The 21,356-nt window shown below is 42.7% G+C and overlaps 1 protein-coding gene across 1 annotated transcript in view; it reads right to left on the minus strand.

Moving 5' to 3' along the window:
* Positions 1 to 21,356, minus strand: part of P2RX7 (purinergic receptor P2X 7) — a 78,148-nt gene that overhangs the window by 30,996 nt on the left and 25,796 nt on the right. Inside the window, exons 3-7 of the mRNA XM_073676297.1 lie at positions 19,051 to 19,122; positions 16,548 to 16,620; positions 11,383 to 11,476; positions 7,937 to 8,017; positions 3,563 to 3,692 (exon numbers count right to left, since the gene is read on the minus strand). Of these exons, the coding sequence (XP_073532398.1) occupies positions 3,563 to 3,692; positions 7,937 to 8,017; positions 11,383 to 11,476; positions 16,548 to 16,620; positions 19,051 to 19,122 (450 nt within the window). The remainder of the gene's footprint in view (positions 1 to 3,562; positions 3,693 to 7,936; positions 8,018 to 11,382; positions 11,477 to 16,547; positions 16,621 to 19,050; positions 19,123 to 21,356) is intronic.

Raw genomic sequence — 21,356 nt, forward strand, 5'->3', positions numbered from 1 at the left:
AGCGGCCGAGGTATCAGGTACCGAGTATAGGAGAGTCTCTGTCCATTCGCTATCAGGTAGCACCCCGAAGGGTTCAGGAGACAACTGGAGGTCCTCCGCCTGGTCGGAGGGGTGTAGAGACTCGGGGATAACCTCCGCTTTGGAGTACACTAGGTCGGACTCGCTGGAAGAAGCGGGCGAGGTATCAGGTACTGAGTATAGGAGAGTCTCCATCCATTCGCTATCAGGTAGCACCCCGAAGGGTTCAGGAGACAACTGGAGGTCCTCCGCCTGGTCGGAGGGGTGTAGAGACTCGGGGTTAACTACCGCTTCAAGGTACCCATTGTCAGGCTCACAGGACGGAGCGGACGAAGTATCGGGTACCGGGTGTAGGGAAGTCTCTCTCCATTTGTCATCAGGTGGTATCCCGGAGGATTCAGGAGACAACAGGGGGTCCTCCGCCAGGTAGTAGAGATGCACAGACTCGGAGGTAATCACTGCTTCAGAGTACCCTTGGACAGGCTCACCAGTTAAAGTGGGTGAAGCATCAGATACCGGGTGCAGGAAGTCCTCCTGTGTGGATTCTGGGTAGGCAGTAGTCTCTTTGGGCAGGAGAACTGGTGCGCTACCCACGCACATTACCCGTCGGGGCTGCTCCGGGATACCAGGAAATGAAGCTTCAGCAGGAACCTCAAGGTTGGAATCAGGAGGTCTTTGGGAGAACAGACCCTGGCGTGACGGCTTGCCTCTACGCCTAGCATGTCTGGACTGCCTCTTGAGGTCGTGAGAAGTATTCCGGAGAGCGTAGTCATCCTGTGTGGATTCTGGGTGGGCAGTAGTCTCTTCGGGCTGGAGGACTAGTGCGCTACCCATACACATTACCCGTCGGGGCTGCTCCGGGATATTGGGAAGTGAAGCTTCAGCAGGGGCTTCAGGGTTAGGGTCCTCGAAGACCATACGAAAGGCCACCAGGAAGGCCTGCAGGTCAAGGACGACAGGATCCCATGCTTCCCATAGGGGGGTGACCCATTTCAAGGCATCACCCGCTAGGTAGTCAATCATAAAGGCCACTTTAGCCCAATCGGAAGGAAAATAGAGAGGGTAGGCCTTGAAGTGTAGCATGCATTGCTCCACAAATGCACGACTCAGTCTTGGATCCCCATAGTACCGTGGCGGATCCGCCGGAACGAGTGCTGATAGATCCATCTGGACGGATGCGTAATTCGCCTGAAACCCAGCTGGTAGCAAAAAAAAATTAATTTCTTCTAGAAGCACATATTCGCTGGAAAAAGTCTCAGAGAGCGAAGGCCGTGGGGCTCAACGGGAACCATGGCCTGAGCATGCTGTAATGCACACGCCCGGGCTGAGCGGCGTGTGCATGTATATGTAGTGATTCCACTGGACCGTGCCGGAGAGTGAATGCCTGGAGGGGCGTTACTAAGTATTCACCCGATCCGACCAGGGCCGCACGACGGCATACGACGCCAGTGCACCAAGGAGGAACCGAGCAGAGGGACCCGGTGCTACTCCAGGACAGACCCCGGACACGGCTGTTGACCCACACCGGGGAATACAGGAACAGACAGGTTAGGCTGGCACACAGACTGGTGGGTATAGGCAGGCACAACTGGTATGCAGGCAGGCGGGTATGCAGGCAGGGGGGTACAGGCAAGCACGGCTAAAGTGCAGACAGGGAGGCACTAGCAGGTTGGAACACAGGCGGGATAGGACCCAGTACACACTGGGACTCAGGAACAGAACCACAGATGTGGCGGACAAACACAGCAGAGTGAGGCCGCCCAGAGTGGTGAGCGAGAGGAGGGCAAGACGAGACCGCCTAGAGCGGTGAGCGAGAGTAGAGCAGGACGAGGCCGCCTGGAGCGGTGAGCAAGAGTAGAGCAGTACGAGGCCGCCCGGAGCGGTGAGCGAGGGTAGAGCAGGACGAGGCCGCCAGGAGCGGTGAGCAAGAGTAGAGCAGGACGAGGCCGCCTGGAGCGGTGAGCAAGAGTAGAGCAGGACGAGGCCGCCGGAGCAGCAAGCAAAGGGTCAGAGCAGAGCGAGACTGCCGGAGCAGCAAGCAAAGGGTTAGAGCAGAGCGAGACTGCCGGAGCAGCGAGCAAAGGGTCAGAGCAGAGCGAGACTGCCGGAGCAGCGAGCAAAGGGTCAGAGCAGAGCGAGACTGCCGGAGCAGCGAGCAAAGGGTCAGAGCAGAGCGAGACTGCCGGAGCAGCGAGCAGAGGGTCAGAGGAGAGCGAGACTGCCAGAGCAGTGAGTAAAGGGTCAGAGCGGAGCGAGACTGCCGGAGCAGCGAGCAGAGGGTCAGAGGAGAGCGAGACTGCCAGAGCAGTGAGTAAAGGGTCAGAGCGGAGCGAGACTGCCGGAGCAGTGAGCAAAGGGTCAGAGCAGGCTAGAACCGCAGGAGCGGTGAGCAAGGCAGAGCAGGCTAGAACCGCCGGAGCGGTGAGCAAGGCAGAGCAGGGCTCTGTTCACACGGAACAGACAGAAAGGGAAAGGCAGAACCAGATACCCACAGGGTACTTGCAGTGAAGTAGCAAGTGGACCACAAACTCACAAACGGAAGTACAGTGACAATGAGCAGGAGTTAGGTACGAGTTCAGACTCTGCAGAAAAATGGAAGGTACGGACATAGAGAAAAACAGGAAACAGGCTAGGAGAGTATTCAGATAAGAACAGACACAGCAGCAAGATACAGGAGCGGGTCTAGGTATGCGGCCCCTAGAAGGCGGAACGAACAGGCTAGGAGCATGTTCAGAGAGGAACAGGCAAGATACAGGAACGGGTCTAGGTATGCGGCCGCTAGAAGGCGGAACGAACAGGCAAGGAGCGAGTTCAGACAGGCCTGGAAATACAGCCTCCAGGAAAGGCAGGCAAGCAAACACAGAAAGGGACCTGGCACATTCAGAGTGAAAGAGCACACTGAAAGAAACACAATGCTCAGGCAGGGTTCCTTGGGAGGAGCTGGGTTAAATACCAGGTGACAGACAGCAATAGGCTGAGGAAGCATCAGGGGTTTGTCTGCAGCAGGTACAAGAAGCAGGAAGTGATCGGGCGCCGCCTTTAAGCAAGGCAGAAACAGAGGCAAGCAGACAGCATGGAGGGAAGCCAGGCTATCAGACTGGACTGGAGATCAAGTGCGCGCTCTTGCACAGTGGGAGATGGACCACTATGCAAGGACGCCGCCAGGTATGTTACATAGTCATTTGCCAATTAGCTTCTCATACGCTTCACTCAATGTTCTATTTAGAGAAGTAGATGAGATACTAGTCGGCACATGACCTCAGGTATGTAAATCGTATATGTGGCTAGTTGAGCTGAATCCTAATAGTGTGTATATTACTTAGTGTTTGTATTTGTCGTAAGTTCGTCCTGGAGTGGAAAACCCCTTTTAGTAATAAAGAATACCAAAACAAATAGAGTTATAATGGAGTGTCCGGCCAAGAATATGTCAATAGCATCCCATCTAGAGAAACCATTCACTCTAGATGCACAGCTGTAACAAATACCTTACGTTTTGATGGAATATTCAATGCAAACGTCCAATACCAATACCAGCAGAACATACCAAAATTGCAACTTGAGAAAATGTCTCCCCAGCTTCTGTTACAATGTCTCCAAGTCTGAATATGGGGCATCGAAGAGCTGTCTTTTTGTTATATATGCAGGTTACATTGTATTCTGGTAGAATATTCTTCCTAAAGTGAAAGGAACAATAATATTTTGGTGATAATAACATATAACAAGATTCTGCTTTGTCACAGTAAGGCGTTCATACAAATTAGAGGAAAGTCAGACAAAGGGTTCGCTCCCACTTGCAATTAAATTGGATGAATACAATCCAATAAAACAATCGGATTGCATTTGGTCCAATGTTAATTAATGATTCTGTGCTCATTTGCGGGGTTTTTTTTCAGCTCCAATCGGATTGAGATCAGACTGAAATAAAAAAGGCAGCATGCTGCGACTGCATGCTGAATTCGGATCGCATGCACCCATATAAGTCTATGGGTGCATGTTAAACATCGCACTGCACTCAGATATCACCCGATTGCAGTGCGATCCCCGCAGACGCTGGCAACAGAGGACATGGGGAAATTCATTTCTCCATCTCCTCCGCAGCTGTGCTGCGATCCTCTCATGCGAAAGCATACATGTACAGTAAGCTACACACGCAAAGCACTGATTATATATCTCACTCACATACACTGATGATTTTGCAAGTTTTCCCACCTACAAAGAACGGAGAGGTATATAAATTTTATCGTGGTACTCTTCAACTGTGAGAGACAGAATCTTTAAAAAAAATCCAGAAAATCACATTGTATGATTTTTACATAATTAATTTGCATTTTATTGCATGAAATAAGTATTTGATACAATAATACAATAGAAAAACAGAACTTAATATTTGGTAAAGAAACCTTTGTTTGCAATTACAGAAGTCAGATGTTTCCTGTAGTTCTTGACCAAGTTTGTACACCCTGCAGCAGGGATTTTGGCCCACTACTCCATACAGATCTTCTCCAGATCTTTCAGGTTTCGGGGCTGTCATTGGGCAACATTGAGTTTCAGCTCCCTCCAAAGATTTTCTATTAGGTTCAGGTCTGGAGACTAGCTAGGCTAGTCTAGGACCTTGAAATGCTTCTTACGGAGCCACTCCTTAGTTGCCCTGGCTTTGTGTTTCGGGTCATTGTCATGCTGGAACACCCAGCCACTACCCATCTTCAATGCTCTTACTGAGGGAAGGAGGTTGTTGGTCAAAATCTGGCAATACATGACCCCATCCATCCTCCCTTAAATACAGTGCAGTCATCCTGTCCCCTTTGCAGAAAAGCACCCCCAAAGTATGATGATTCCCCCACCATACTTCAGGGTTGGGATGGTGATCTTGGAGTTGTACTCATCCTTCTTCTTCCTCAAAACACGGCGAATGGAGTTAATACCAAAAAGTTCTATTTTAGTTTCATCTGACCACATGACCTTCTCCCATGCCTCCTCTGGATCATCTAAATGGTCATTGGTGAACTTCAAACAGGCCTTGAAATATGCTGGCGTGAGCAGGGGGACCTTGCGTGCCCTGCAGGAATTTAACCCATGACGGCTTAGTGTGTTACTAATGGTAATGTTTGAGACTGTGGTCCCAGCTCTCTTCAGGTCATTGACCAGGTCTTCCAGTGTACTTCTGGACTGATTCCTGACCTTTCTCAGAATCATCCTTACCCCACAAGGCGAGATCTTGCAAGAAGCCCAGACCGGGGAAGATTGACAGTCATCTTGTGTTTCTTCCATTTTCTAATAATTGCACCAACAGTTGTTGTTTTCTCAACAAGCTGCTTGCCTATTTGCCTCTAGCCCACCCCAGCCTTGTGCAGGTCTACAATTTTGTCCCTGGTGTCCTTGGATAGCTCTTTGGTCTTAGCCATAGTGGAGAGGTTGGAGTGTGATTGACTGAGTATCTGGACAGGTGTCTTTTATACAGGTAACGAGTTCAAACAGGTACAATTAATACAGGTAATGAGTGCAGAGTAGGAGGGCTTCTTAAAGAAAAACTAACAGGTCTGTCAGAACCAGAATTCTTGCTGGTTGGTAGGTGATCAAATACTTATTTTATGCAATAAAATGTAATTTAATTATGTAAAAATCATACAATGTGATTTTCTGGATTTTTTTTAGATTCTCTCTCTCACAGTTGAAGTGTACCTACGATAAAAAATGACAGACCTGTCCATTCTTTGTAGGTGGGAAAACTTGCAAAATCAGCAGTGTATCAAATACTTATTTTCCCCACTGTATCTATTTATCTATCCATCCATGTATCTATGTTTAGAAGCATATTTCCTTTGAAAAGTAACTTTAAATGACAGAGAATTACTCTACTTAAAAGCTAATGTTAAAATTGCACTGCATAAGGAGTGCATTCGCATGTCATTCGGATGTCATTTGGATGATAGGTGAGAAAAATCTCATTGTACTCCATGAAAAATGCATGACACTTGCATGACACTCGTCCGACTTTTCAGGAACAACATCGGACCGATTTTTTTAACCGTGATAGGTATGAGACCTAACTCTCAATTATTTTGTGAATAAAGTCAGTTGTAATTATTCTTACATTATTAGTTCTGAACCTGCGACCATACAAGGTGTGTTAGAGCTCAAGGCAGAGATGAAAATTCGCTCTGCGTGCAATATAATGATAGATCAGAGCTGTGAGAAAAATATCTGAGAATTAGGTTATTAATTATTAACATCTTCCCACCTTAATACGTACTGTTACATCATGACGGGAAGGTGGTTATCGAGAGATGTTGTGCTATTATGGCCAACAGAAGAAGACTGTGAACACAAGGTACCAGTGGGTCACCATGACAGTCGAAATCATAACAATGGCCTCCAGACCAGCCATGTACAGCTGCTTATTAGGCCTTGCCAAAAGCAGATCCTAATTAGGCTGCCTGTCCATTTTCTACAGGTGCCTGAGGAAAGAGGCATGCCCTTGAAACGTTGCGGCAGGTGTAGACCTCGGACCGTCAGACAGCGACTCTGCCTCTCTGCTTCCACATGCCTGCTGTTGCCTGCAGTAATTAAACTGGTAGCATCTAAGTCTGTGTCCTTTATTCACTATGCTGATTATGATGAATATTGATTCATTGAATTTGAATACTGATTCTATGAATATATTCTGAGATTAATGGGAAAAAAATTGAAGAATAAATATAAAGGAAACTTTTACAACATACTGTATGTGGTTTACACAGTTTATTATATAGTTTAGACATAAAACACTGCAAAATCTCTGTACTGAAGCATGTAATATGAGCTACAAATAACTGTTTTTGGAATAAATAATTAAAAACAAATGTTGCAACATTTTTTAATTAAAAAAAACTACACTTCCTTATCCTACACAGTGAATAGCATAAAAATATAAAGTGGCCCAATTGCAAATTTTTGACTATTCTGCTAATAAATAAAAACAACAAAACTGAAGAAAAGATGGTACCAATCAAATTTTCCCATAGAAAACAAACTCTCACATAGCTCAATAGGCAGAAATCCAAAAGTGTTAAGGGTGTTTTAGTGCAGGTACAAAAAAAATAAAGTGCTTTTATTCTGAAAAAGTCGAAAACCATAAAAAGAACTACACAAATGTGATATAGCAGTAAGCATGACAACTTGCAAAATAAAGTAATTATTATAATTATACCACACTGCACACAAAGCCCAAAAATTATGGTGAAATTACTGTTTCTTTGCCTTGTCTGGCCCAAAAAAATTATAAATGTTAACTAATACAGTGTATTGTGTGTATATGTAGTCCAGTAGGTGTCATTTAAAAATACACCTCTTGCCAGACACAAAAAAGCGATCATACACCTATGTTGATGGAAAATTAAAAAAGAACATAATTAAATTTAAAGAGGTTGTCCACTACTTTTACACTGATATCAATGTCTGGTCGGCCAGAGTCTGACACCCAGCACCCCCGTCGGTCAGCTGTTATCGGAGTCCTCAGCAGCTGGGTGTTGGTATCCTAAGGATAGGTCAACAATGTAAAAGTAGTGGACAACTTCTTTAAATGCAGAGATTAAAAGTTAGAAGAAAAAAATGAAAATTCTTTAGTACCCAAACAGGTCTTGGAGACTCCAACTTTAATTAGTTTTCAGTGTGCCCTAGGCTTTTGCCTACTCTGCAAACCACTAGTCCAGCTCTATCACCAAGTGTCCTTAGATCTTTTGGGAGTCACTAAATGCCCTTGACTAGTTCCCAATGACTACAGTTAACACAATGGCATAAAGCACATGGGCTGGATGGAATCCCAGTTGCATAAATTTGAGCTATCAACATGTTTAGGGCCCCATAACCCAGCTAGGAAAAAAAAATGTTCAGTAAGCGGTATCATCTTAATTGCTGTTCCTCATTGCTTGCTTTGACTTACCTTGTATAACCAAATGCTGCAAAGTGGATTGTGTTCTTTATCAAAACTGTAAAATTTTCTGCACTTGCCAAAATGGCAGGGCTAAAAGTGAACAAATGAGAGACTATTGTACACAAAATATTTGTTAAGTGGAACTTTGCAATGATTACAAGTTAGTGTTTCTTAACATTAAGAATGTAAATAATATTTTCATTATATTTCAAATTGTATCCCTTCTTGAAAATCATAATGGGTTTTCCTGTTAAAAGCATTATAACAATTTGTGTGAAGTCCTGAAGCTGGAATCACATCTGGAGATATTGTGGCAGATTGATGGGACAGACAGAGGAACAACAGAAAAGAGAGGAGAAATATCTGTCTTTCTTTTATAACTTTGCTTTTTCTTTTTATCCATTTCTACTTTGGCTAAAGAAACTACATCAAAAGCTGCCACAAAAACTGCATATGTGATTCGTGATTCTAGATTAAAGAACATGACACCTGGATAGCCCCTATTTTTAATTAAAGGGGTTGTCTACTACCTAATTGAGTTCTATTAAATGGAACCTGTCAGTTAGAATCGCAGTGCAATCTTTTGGTAGAATGTAATGTAGCAGGAGAAGCTAAACAGTTTTATATATATATTTGTGGAGAAAATGATCAGTAGAACTTGTTATTAAATAAAGTCTGTCAGCTACTGTAAGCACAATTATACAGGCAAGGTTGTCATTCACTGAGATGAACTGCCCTCCTGACCAGAAAGCCCAGAAAAAGCAGGGATTTCTGTAAAATATAAGTTATACTGAATCTTTCCCCACAAGACTGTACAGCAATATTCAGCTTCTCCTTCTTCAATATACTGCCATAGATTGCACGCATTTCCAAGCTGACAGGTTCCCTTTAAAATTGAATGTTCGAATGGCTGAACAACTGCAAACAAGTCTAGGGTCACCATGAGTAATGCCTCGCATCAGCTAGGGTGGTGGGGATGTGTTCTTTGGTGTGATGAATCACATTTCACAATACGGCAGTCTAATGGATGATTCTGGAGTCGGAAAATGCCTACAGAACGCTCCACATCAGATTGCACACTGTTTACGGTTAAACTTAGTATTTCCCAGGGTTTGGTTAGGCTTTATTTTCAAATGAAGGTTAATTACATTTTAGACAAGTGAATTCTTCCAAATTTGTAACAGGGGAAAGCCTTTTCCTATTGCAATGAGGTTCATAAAGACGTGGGCCCCAATTTATTGAGACTTTTGTTGTGCACATCAGTTTTAATGATGGAAATTCAGGTGTAAGATGCACTTAATTCATTAGGATACGCATTCCAATTAAAGGGGTTGCCCAGCCTTCTGGTAAAAGTCTGTAGTCACTCTATGTGACAGCAGACTTCTCAATCCCGTCAGGGTGTGGTGCGCAAGCTGTCAGGATTCACCAATGTTGCTGGTGAGAGCAGACGGACATGTGACCACAAGTATGTGATGTGCATACTTCCAGTCAAATTCCAACTAGACGTGCCTGGCTTCTCTCAATGGAAGTGAAATGACAGAAGCTGAGTATGTCTAGTTGGCACGTGACTGCATGTACTGTATGGAAACGGCATGCTTGCGGTCACGTGGCTGCCCGCTCTCTGGCAATACCAGTGAATCTTGACAGCATGCATACCGTTATCAGTATCAGAAGTCTGCAGTCACATAAAATGACTGCAGACTTTTATTAGAAGACCAGATAATCACTTTAATGAATTAATTGCATCTTATCACCGGCGTGTGCGTGGCCAAAAAAGTTTTTGGGTAAATTAAGCCACAACTTTTGAATAATTTATCAAGGGTGCTTTGCCACTCCCTATCCCCCACAAGCTCTGCCTACTTTGGCGAAACAGTTAAAACTGGTGTGAAATTGGCAAAAGTCGCAAATGTTTGTGCAGCTTCGTGTTTTGGAAAAAAAAAAAAAGTGATATTTGAAGGTGTTTTACACCAGTATTCTGGCAAAAACACCTTCAGGAATCAGGCCCTCAGTTTGAGGAGTTTTATGCAGAGGAAATTGAGTAGTCTGTACAGAGCCCTGACGTCAAGCTCAATGAACACATTTGAGGTTAACAAGAAATACACACTGCAAAATCTTGAGGAAAGCCTTTCTCAGAGGAATGGAGGCTATCATAGCTTCAAAATGGCACTCAACTATATATTATTTCAGGAAATATTGACAAAATTGTTATTATTAAGTAGGAGAAAAACATCTCACAGACACTAAAGCCCCAAATCATCAGTATCTTCATTTTTTTTAGTAACTTGTTCTTTTTAGTGGCTTTAGGATGAGCTCCTTATTCTCTATATGTTTTGCACTTCACTCCTCAGCTCTGTTGTACTTCGCCGCCCACTGCCGGCCTACAGTCATTGACTGACAGGTCTCTCTTCCCTGAGTGCCCTGTCTCCCTTGTGCAAGCACCAAGTTGGTTTTAGCAGAAGGGGCAATGCCTGCCCAGTGAGTTCCTGATGAGGTTACAAGATCAATGTACTGCCTCCTGCAACGTAAACTATAAGCTCACTGCACAGGCGCTGTCATTGCCTGGGTTTGCTGCAATGACGGTGCCTGCACAGTGAGCTCCTTATGATGTTGTGGGAGCCAGTACATTGATCTCACTGCGTCATCAGGAGCTCACTGTGCAGGCATCACCCCTTCTGATAAAACGAACCCAGGCAATGATTGTGGCGGCGCTGGGGAGACAGGTCACTCAGGGAAGAGTGACCTGTCAGTCAATGAGCAGAGGCCGGCAGTGGGCTAATGAAGTACAGCAGACTTGAAAGTGAAGTGCCTGCCCCACATAAAACTTCAAGAATAGAATTCTCAAAAATGCCAAAAAGAAAACCTTTTTTTTGTGGCATGAACTGATATTTTATGTATTTATGCCATGGTGACTCAGACTTGGAAAAAAAACAATTACAATGTCCTATAGGGTCAAATTATTATTTTTTTTCCATCACTTTCATTTACTATTGGCTCACAAAAACATTCCTTTGTGAAGAGAGAATGACTTTTACTTTGGCATCTGCTGGGCAGACCATGGAGACTTGCACAAGTTCAAAACCATAGCAACTTTAACTATGTACATCTTTTGGTCTAGTGTATACAACAGGGATTTAAGGAGACCTGACAAAGACAAGTGTAATAAAAATCATGTTATTATCAGTATTGTAGCTTTCAGTTACTAATCATAAACCACATGAAGTATTCATTCTATGATCGATGCTAAAACATGAAAACAACAAAAATGCCGGAATTTCATTATATCATGGAGACAGATATATCATTGTCGCTGCCAGGCCTCCTTCAGTTTCATGAGTACAGTATACACAATGTACTATTGTGTGTCCATCGCAGCTAGTGGTGAAGCCTATGTTGTAGCTGAAATGTCAAGTCTTAGACTTAGAAGAGAAGATGATTAGAGTTGGAGGAGAACTTACTCTGGAGTGCTCTTAGACTCCACGGGGCACCATGCTTTCACTTGACAGGTCTTGTGAGTTGAGTTGTACGGTACACAGAGACCAGTTTGGATTCCTAATACACACATATATTACCATCGAAGAGAAGAGAGGAATTATCAGGTCACCCTTTGTGAAAGATTACAAGACAGCTTGCACTATCAACATAGACCAAAAAAACAGTAGTTAGCCAGCATCCAAAAGTGCCAAAATCACTTGAAACATTATTTTTCTTCTTAAAAACATGAGCCATTATAGGCAGAAGAGGACAAAACTCCATATGATTTACGCGTTTTGGGATGGTTGACCAAACAACCTGGAATGCATAAATTGGCCGACTGCACTTTTATGCACGCTTAAAAAGACTGACACCGCCGGATTATAGGTCAGATAGTGTCCACAGTGCCTCCATCTGCCTCATTATAGGGAATTTTCTGCCGGGGGTTCCGTCTGAATCACGTATTTCAGAGATTTACATGGAAACCCCGGTGTAAGCGCTCAGTGTAGAGAGCAGGATAAGCCGAGCCTTACTGCGATCTTGGGGAGGCAGAATGAAGAAAATCAACAGCAGGTGAAGAATTGGTTTTATTTATTTATTTTTTTACACCGTTCCTCGCGCAGTATAAGTGATTAGAAAACTTTATTCTTCAGTGCGATTACCAGATTTATATAGGTTTATTTATGTTTTACTGCTGTCACACACTAGAAAACGCTTTTTTTTTCAAAATAAAGTCATTTTGAGAGCTATAGTATTTCTATATTTTCTGCTGACAGTCATGTGAGGGGTTGTTTTTTGTGGGACGAGTTGATGTTTTTATTGGTACTATTTTCGGCACATGACATTTTTTGATCACTTTCTATTCCAATTTTTGGGAGGCAGAATGGAAAAAAACAGCAATTCAGGAATTGTTTTTTTCAAGCCATTCACTGTGTGGTAAAATTGATAAAACAGCTTTATTCTTCAGGTCAGTACGATTATAGCGATACCATATTTATATGCTGCTGTTACACAATAAAAACTATTTTATAAACAAAATATTTATTTTGGCATCACTTTATTCTGAGAGCTATAGCTTTTTTATTTTTGCGCTGATGGAGCTGTATTGCGGCTTGTTCATTGCGGGACAAGATGACATTTTCAAAGATTCCATTTTAATTTACATTCGTCTTTTTGATCACGTTTTATTCCACTTTATTTCGGCGGTATGATGAAAAAGCATAGTTTTTGGCTAGGTTTTTTACGGTGTTCACTAGTGTAACAGTTTTATAGGTCCGGTCGTTCCAGACGTGGCGATACCAAATGTGTACTTCATTTGTTTATTTTTACATAATAATATGTATTTATTGGTATAATATTTTTTTACTTTTTTTTTTGTTCTTTATTTTCTTTTATATTTTTTAATTTTTTTTAAAACTTTTACACATTGTCCCAGTATGGGTCATCAACTTTCCATTGTCTGATTGGTGATCTAATATTAGATCTGTGCATCGCACACAGGCAGGAGGCGTGTCAGCTTATAGCCCATCGTACCTTGGTAGCACCATGGCCATCTTTCGACTGGGGCGGTCACCATGGAGACCATTGGCACAATGCGATTGCAATCGCGTTGTGCCGATCGGAGCAGAGAGGGGGCTCCCTTCCTCTGCAATGCCGATCGATGTCACTATTAATAGTGGCATCAATGGGGTGGGCCTGGGATCGGTGCTAGCAGTGACCAAGGGTGTTGCCGCAGGGGGTCAGCTATCATATAGCGTTGACATTCGCTGATCATCACGCCAGCGCTGGGAGTAAGCCCGCGTGATCGTCACACCGAACATGTATGGCGGTTTGCGGGAATGCACCTGTACATGTATGCAAAGGGGTTAAAGAAGATATCTCCTACAGACTCTTTTTAATATGGTTTGTACTAGGGGCACAAAAAAATTGTTCCTAAGAACCAGACTAGAGTATTGATTCTTTATTTACAAAATTGCCATAAGGCAAATAAGCCCTAACTAAAGTTCTGTGATTATTAAAAAGGTAATCTTTATTATCTATTTATCACCTTATCAGTTTGTGCAGTTTAAAAACACTAGTTTCACCATCACTGGCTTCATCAGGGGTTTGAGCCTACAGACCCATGATGAAGCCAGTGATGGTGAAACTAGTTGGGGAGGCAGATCATCATTTTTATTAGCAATGTTTGAGAGTTGGTCCATACTATGTAATGAGGTGTTGGTCCGTGGCCACACCAATTACTGAGTGCTTTGTGATACTATAATCAGAGTGAGCCACAAAATAGGGGAAGCCAGTTGTTATCTGATCAGATTACTAATATTACTAACTTTATGTACTGGTTCTATAAGATCAAAAGTCAGTATGAATGAGACTGATGCTGAAGGAAAGATTCATTACTAGAAAGAGCTCAGTGCTAAATTCCTCTGAGACATTTGTCCATTAGGAGTTATTTCATACCAATAATATCTATTTCCTTCTCTAGCTGTGAGTCTCCCCAATTGATCTGCTAATAGAACTATTAACTAAAAGCTTTAACCCAGTATTTGAAAATTGTTTCAAGGAAGGACCAATACAAACTTGTGTTTTTAACCTGCACAAACTGATAAGGTGATAAATAGATAATAAAGATTACCTTTTCAATAATCACAGAACGTTTAGTTAGGGCTTATTTGCCTTATGGCAATTTGTAAATACTGTACTAGGGGCGGACATACCATTGGTGCAACATTTGCAGCCGCACAGGGCCCAATACATAAGGGGGACCACATCCACCTCAAAGGCAGGTGGAATTGTGCCTCATGATGAGCTATTGGACTAAAGGCTTATAATAATAATCATTTTTATTTTTATAGCGCCAACATATTCCGCAGCACTTTACATTTTAGAGGGAACTTGTATAGACAATAAAAGACATTACAGAATAACAATGATCACATAAATCAACAGATACCAGGAGGAGTGAGGGTCCTGCTCACAAGCTTACAATCTATGAGGAAATAGGGGAGACACGAAAGGTGGATGGTAACAATGCTTGTACTGTACAGTCAACGATCAATGTAATAAATAGGGTAATCATCTAATGCTAAATGAACCAGTCACCAACCAGTATGTGACCAAGTATAGTCACACAAGTCTATTAAGTACATGGGGGTGTGTGAACAGAAGATACGAGGGACAAGCTTTGGAAGAAAATTTTGTATGTGGGGGGATATATAAGGGACATGGGGCAATAGGCCAGTCTAAAGAAATGCGTTTTTAGGGCACGCTTAAAACTGTGGATATTGGGGGTTAAGCGAAGAGTCCTGGGTAGTGCGTTCCAAAGAATTGGCGCAGCACGTGAGAAGTTTTGGAGACGGGAGAGGGAGGTTCGGATTATTGAGGATGTTAATCTTAGGTCATTAGAAGAACGGAGGGCACGGGTAGGGTGGTAGACTGAGACAAGAAAGGAGATGTAGGGCGGTGCTGAATAATGGAGCACTCTGTGGGTGCGGGTGAAGAGTTTATATTGAATTCTGTAGTGGATGGGTAACCAGTGCAATGACTGACACAGGGAAGAGGCATCGGTGTAAAGGTTGGCGAGGAATATGATCCTGGCTGCTGCATTTAGGACAGATTGGAGAGGGGAGAGTTTAGTTAAGAGGGAGACTGATTAGTAGAGAGTTGAGGTAGTCCAGATGAGAATGAATCAGAGCGACAGTAAGTGTTTTTGCAGGTAAGAAAAGGTCGAATTCTATAAATGTTTTTGAGGTGTAGATGACATGAGCAGGAAAGTGATTGGATCTGGGGAGCGAAAGAAAGATCTGAATCAAATATAACCCCAAGACAGCGGGCTTGTCGCTGGGGAGTAATGGTGGAGCCACACATGGAGATGGCAATGTTGGGCATAGGTAGGTTAGTGGAGGGAGGAAACACAAGAAGTTCAGTTTTTGACGGATTCAGTTTCAGATAGAGGGAGGACATAATGTTAGAGACGGCGGAAAGATAATCCCTGGTGTTTTGTAATTCAGGGGTGAGGTCAGTAGACAATGTGTATATTTGGGTGTCATCAGCATAGAGATGGTACTGAAAAACAAATCTACTGATTGTTTGTCCAATAGGGGTGGTGTATAAGGAGATGAGGAGGTGGCCTAGGACTGATCCTTCAGGAAACCCGACAGTAAGGGGAAAAGGGGAGGAAGAGGAGCCACCAAAAGATACAGTGAAGGAGCGGTCAGATAGGTAGGAGAAGATAGAACAGTGTCCTTGAGCCCGATAGACTGGAGCATAGTGAGGAGGAGCTGGTGATCCACAGTGTCGAATGCTGCAGAGAGATCCAGGAGAATCAGCAGGGCGTAGTGACCATTAGATTTATCTGTTAGTAGATCATTAGAGACTTTAGTGAGGGCAGTTTCAGTGGAGTGTAAAGAGCGGAAGTCGGATTGTAGAGGGTCAAGAAGAGCGTTATCTGAGAGATAGCGGATTAGATGGGAATAGACCAAGCGTTCCAAGAGTTTAGAGATGAAGGGAAGATTAGACACAGGTCTGTAGTTAGCAGCACAGATTTGGTCGAGGGATGTTTTTTTTAAGTAATGGATGTATGCTGGAGTGTTTAAATGAGGAGGGAAAGATACCCGATGAGAGAGAGATTAAATATTTTAGTTAGGTGAGTGGTGATAGCCGGGGAAAGGGACTGAAGGAAATGTGAGGGAATAGGGTCACTGGTGCAGGCAGTAGGGCGAGAAGATGCAAGGAGCCTGATCTCTTCTTCTTCCATGACTGGTTCAAAGACAGAGAGTGAGCTAGATGCAATGGGAGAGAGAGGACCGTGCATGGTATTAGGGGATTGGCTCATATATTGTTCTTACATAGGAGCCCTCTTCGGACCATGTCTGCTCCTGCTCTGTATACTCACAGCTTAAGGAAAGACTTCCTTCTATGAGGCGGATTGGAAAGTTGCTCACAAAGAGTTTCACATCCCCATGGTAAGGCAAACCGTTCATGTATCACGTAGTGGCCTCTTATTTACCGCATCCAACTTCAGGGCAAATGCGTGACTGACTGCAGCATTACCTTTAGGTAACTGCTGATAGCCACAGGTTTCTGAGATAGCCGCTTAAAGTTTCCTCAACAAATACCAAAAGCATTGTAAAACCAACAAGGAAAAACATACCATTATTATACGTGTCAGCATAACCCTTCTTGCAGATATTGTCCTGAGAGCAGATAGTTTTCCGGTTTGGATACTACAAAGAAGAGGACAGTGTACGTCAAAATGTTTTCATTATTAAACTATATTAACATAACACATTGCATTTAGTTCCAATATTTACTTGCATGCTAAAAGTAAAGGTAAACCACTGTATTAATTCAACCATTACAAGAAGTACGAGTATTAGAAATGTGTATAAGCTATCACTATACAAAGCAAAATTTACAAAACTAAGACCTCATTCAGACATCAGTGATTTTTCTCATATGCAAAAAATGGTTCTTGTTTCATCAGTAGTTTTTGCCAGTTTCTTCAGATTTTGGTCAGTGTTTTATCAGTTTTCTCTGATGGAAAAAAAGCTGATGGAAGTTTCTCCAGCTTCTCCTATCAAACAGTCCATGAAAAACGGACAGCACACAGATGGCATCCGATTTTTTTCACAGACCCTCAGATTTCCATTGGCGAGTTTGATCTGAGGACCACTGGAATGGCAAAAATACACAGACGTGGGAACAATTCCATAGATTATAATTGCTATGAGCCTATCCGTCAAAAACACATATGGATAAAGATCAAGATACAAGGTGAGTGCTCTGCAACAATCAATGAAGGAAATGCTCAAACAAGAAACAAATGAAGACAGATCCATACTGTAGAGATCTCAACGTAAAAGGGAAAAAAAAGGAAAAACAAAGCAATTAGACACTGACCGATTGTGGTTGTGCCATTTAATTATAACCATGGGAAGAGTTGTAACAATTGAAGATGTTGTCAAGGCATAATAAAACTTTGCCCAGGGGACAGGATATGTAAAAAATAACAAACCAAGCGCAGGTGCAGACGAGCGTATTTTCGGTCTTAAGAGCGATCGGACAAAACATCGGATCGCACTGTTGTGCTATGGGGCAGTGCACATGGCTGATTTCTCCCCTCAGACAATTAAAAAATCACTACATGCGCAAGTGTGATCTGAATATCGGATCAAACTTGGACATGTAGTCAATGAGTGCATGGAAAAAAATCAGACTGCACTCGGAAGACAGTTTTTTCTCCATCTTCTCCTCATCCGAGAGAATCGGAGCGCACTATGCAGACACTCTGATCAGAGTTTAATCAGAGTATTATTTGAATAATCAATCCGATTCTCTCGATTGAGAGAATATACTGCCGTGTGAGCCTAGCCTTAATGATTCTCACCTACTGGCACCCTCCTGGATCATCCTCGGATGTTTTATGATGATGGCGCGCTGCTCAAAGTCACATGACTGCTGCCACCAGTGACAGGTCATAGCAGTCTGGCAGCTAGTGGAACGGTGACATCACAGCTTCCTGTCATTGCACAGCAGCCTGCGCTGGTCCAGGCGGGTGCCAGTTTGACCCTGATGACGCACTGATGGTAAAAACGGACACACTGATAACGCACTGATGGTAAAAACGGACACACTGATAACACACTGATGGTAAAACGGTCACACTGATGACACACTAATGCACAACACTGATGACACCGGTACCATTTTTTCACATATGTATTTAAACACTGACGTACTAATGAGGCCTTACTTAGGGGACTTTGGCGCCTCATTCTTGGATTGATGGGGGTCTACACAGTCAGGCCCTAAGTGATCATACATTTATCACCAATCCTGCAAATAGGTTAAATTAAGTGTGAAAAATAAATACAAAAATAGTGTAAAAATAAAATACATAAAAAGTGTAATATACTTATGAAAAACAGTTGCTAGTAGGCAAACCATTGCAGGAACAGAGTGGTATCGTACACTAAGCCTGAACATACTGAAAAAATGACAAATTGTTTGAAGTTGACAGTGGATCTTAAAAAATGCTGCATGTGAACATAGTCTAAGTGTTGTTTTTTTTACTGAATTTTTTAATGGAAATTCGATGTAAATACTTTTATGCCCAAAAATGACAAAAGTATTCTCAGAGTGATATTAGTTAACCAGAAAATATATATATGCAAGCTCATCTAATGGACATTAAAAGTTGACTTCATGCACACGTTGCTTATTTTTTCCTTGAAGACTTGAAGCAGTTTCAAGTCTGCAGCATGTCGATTCTTTCAGCGTTTTTGCAGTGTTTTTTACCCATTCAAAGACAAAGCACGCATGTAACACCCAACCAGAAAAACACTTTTTCACTTAAAAGAAAGCAGGTTCTGGCTGCAGGAAAAAAAAAAAAAAAAGCAAAAATGCTGCATATGAATATAGCCTCAGAGTATGCGCACACAACGTATTCTAGTAGCGTACACCTCGTAAACCATAGCACCCATGGATACTTTGGACTTTTTCTTCTTATTATAATAGACAAAAAGAAAGAAGGGGATGAATTTTAAATTCTAATAAACGACAGTCTATACAATCATCAGATATAGAACTAATTTCCAATTTTCTAAGCAATTAGCACCTAACCCAAATAGGTGAACGTATTAGCATAAACTTACCTCTGCGCAAATGCTTTCTTTTTGATTTTCTGTTTTCACAGCATTGGTTAGTACAAAAAATGAGGAACCATCCTGTAAAAGAAAAAAATATCTCCAACTAATAAAGCAATTTATTGCATAATTTACCTTATTTGTTGATGCAAGGTGGTTGTCAATGTAATATTTCCATTTTTCATAAGCACATGTTGAATTCGGGTCAGAACTGTGGCTATTCCATATATCATGGTCTGTACTCAAACTGGGATATACAGATATGTAAAGCCTAAGGCCTCATTCAGACATTTGTGAGTCACATAATCTTCTATCCGTCTTTTTCACACATAGAACAACTACCCATTAGGCCACATTCATACGCTCAGTATTTGGTCAGTTTTTTACCTCAGTATTTGTAATCCAAAACCAGGAGTGGAACAATCAGAGGAAAAGTATAATAGAAACCCGTCACCACTTCTGTATTTATCACCCGCTCCTGGTTTTGGCTTACACATACTGATGTAAAATACTGACCAAATACTGAACATGTGAACGTGGCTTTATAGTTTAATGCGCTGTTCATAACCATTGTTTCTTGTAGACCAAGTGGTCTGTGAAAAATCACGGAGATTTGTCCATTTTTGACCAAAATCACGGATCAAAATTACCCAAATGAGTCTATGGGTCTGTGAAAATTACAGCATCCATGTGCCATCCGTGTTAACATTGTAATGGATAGAAGAAGCTTTGCAGTTCTTTTCTGTGGCCACGGCCCCACTATCAGTATTTGGTCAGTATTTTTTCTCAAGAGTGGGAGCCAAAACCAGGTGAGGAACAATCAGAGAAAAGGTATAATAGAAACAAGTCACCAATTCTGCATTTATCACCCACTCCTGGTTTTGGCCCCCACTCCTGAGAAAAAATACTGACCAAATACTGATAGTGGGGCCGTGGCCTTACACTGATGGATGGTGGAAACTGACATACTGATCAAACACAGATGAAAACTGGATCCAAAACACCGATGGACAACGTTGCTGTGCACATGTGCCGTCTTCTGTCACTTCTTTTAAGGGCTTGGAAAGACGCCATGTGCACATACCCTAAGGCCTCTTTCACACACACACACACACACACACACACACACACACACACACACACACACACACACACACACACACACACACATTTTTGTTTGCATACAATGCCATGATATTCAAATATTCTTATTTACTTTGTTTTTACAACCATTCAGGTGGCCTTGTTCTATTTGTAATGTGTTTTTCCTGGTATATTTCAAGTTCTACATGGGAAAAACAGCAGGAAAAAAAATTACCAAAGCTAGAGCATGCCATGCTTTAAAAAAAAAAAAAAAAATAGAAGAAAAAACACCGCTTCCAAGAGAATCCTCACAGCGCACACAATGTGAGGGTTCACAAATCTGCAGTCACATGGAGTGACTGCAGACTTGTCGTTTTAGACCGGACAACCCCTCTAATCACCTAATCTCTGGTATTCAGCATGTCAGCAGTGTGTAGGGCACACCTTGGTAATGATATGGCAGCAACATGTGAACCCATCCTAATAGGCTGTGCTCATATTTTAGGTCACATTGCTGGTTTACAGCAAAAAATTGTTTTTGCCTGAATATTCAATATAACATTAAAAATGCATTAATTTCTCTGAAGTTGCTGCAAAAAAGGAGATTTTTGTGTACTCACCGTAAAATCTCTTTCTCTTAGCCTCTAATTGGGGGACACAGGACCATGGGTGTTATGCTGCTGTCCACTAGGAGGCGACACTATGCTTAATATGAAAAAGATTAACTGTGGCTCCTCCTCTGCAGTATACACCCCTGGACGGCGTCAGCCTTCTCCAGTTTTGTGCAAAAGCAGTAGGAGGAACGTAACGTGGATAACATAACCATGCCTATAAGAAGGCAACTATGTACGAGCTCAAGAAAAAAACAATATGAGAACTTAACATAACAACGGCCCGGAACGGGCAAGAGGGTGGGAGCTGTGTCCCCCAATTAGAGGCTAAGAGAAAGAGATTTTACGGTGAGTACAGAAAATTCTCCTTTACTCTGTCGCCTCATTGGGGGACACAGGACCATGGGACGTCTCAAAGCAGTCCCTGGGTGGGAAGCAATGGACGAATATTGTGTAGACAGGCCCCTATAATTGGGGCACTGCCGCCTGCAGGATACGTCTACCCCGGCTCGCGTCTGCTGAGGACTGAGTATGAACCCTGTAGTGTTTGGTAAACGTGTGTTGGCTAGTCCAGGTTGCTGCCTTACACACTTGTTGCGCCGAGGCCTGGTGCCGAATGAC

The sequence above is a fragment of the Phyllobates terribilis genome, unplaced genomic scaffold (assembly GCF_046119375.1).
Source record: "Phyllobates terribilis strain yellow unplaced genomic scaffold, ASM4611937v1 Scaffold_1__5_contigs__length_1240528914, whole genome shotgun sequence".
NCBI lineage: Eukaryota > Metazoa > Chordata > Amphibia > Anura > Dendrobatidae > Phyllobates > Phyllobates terribilis.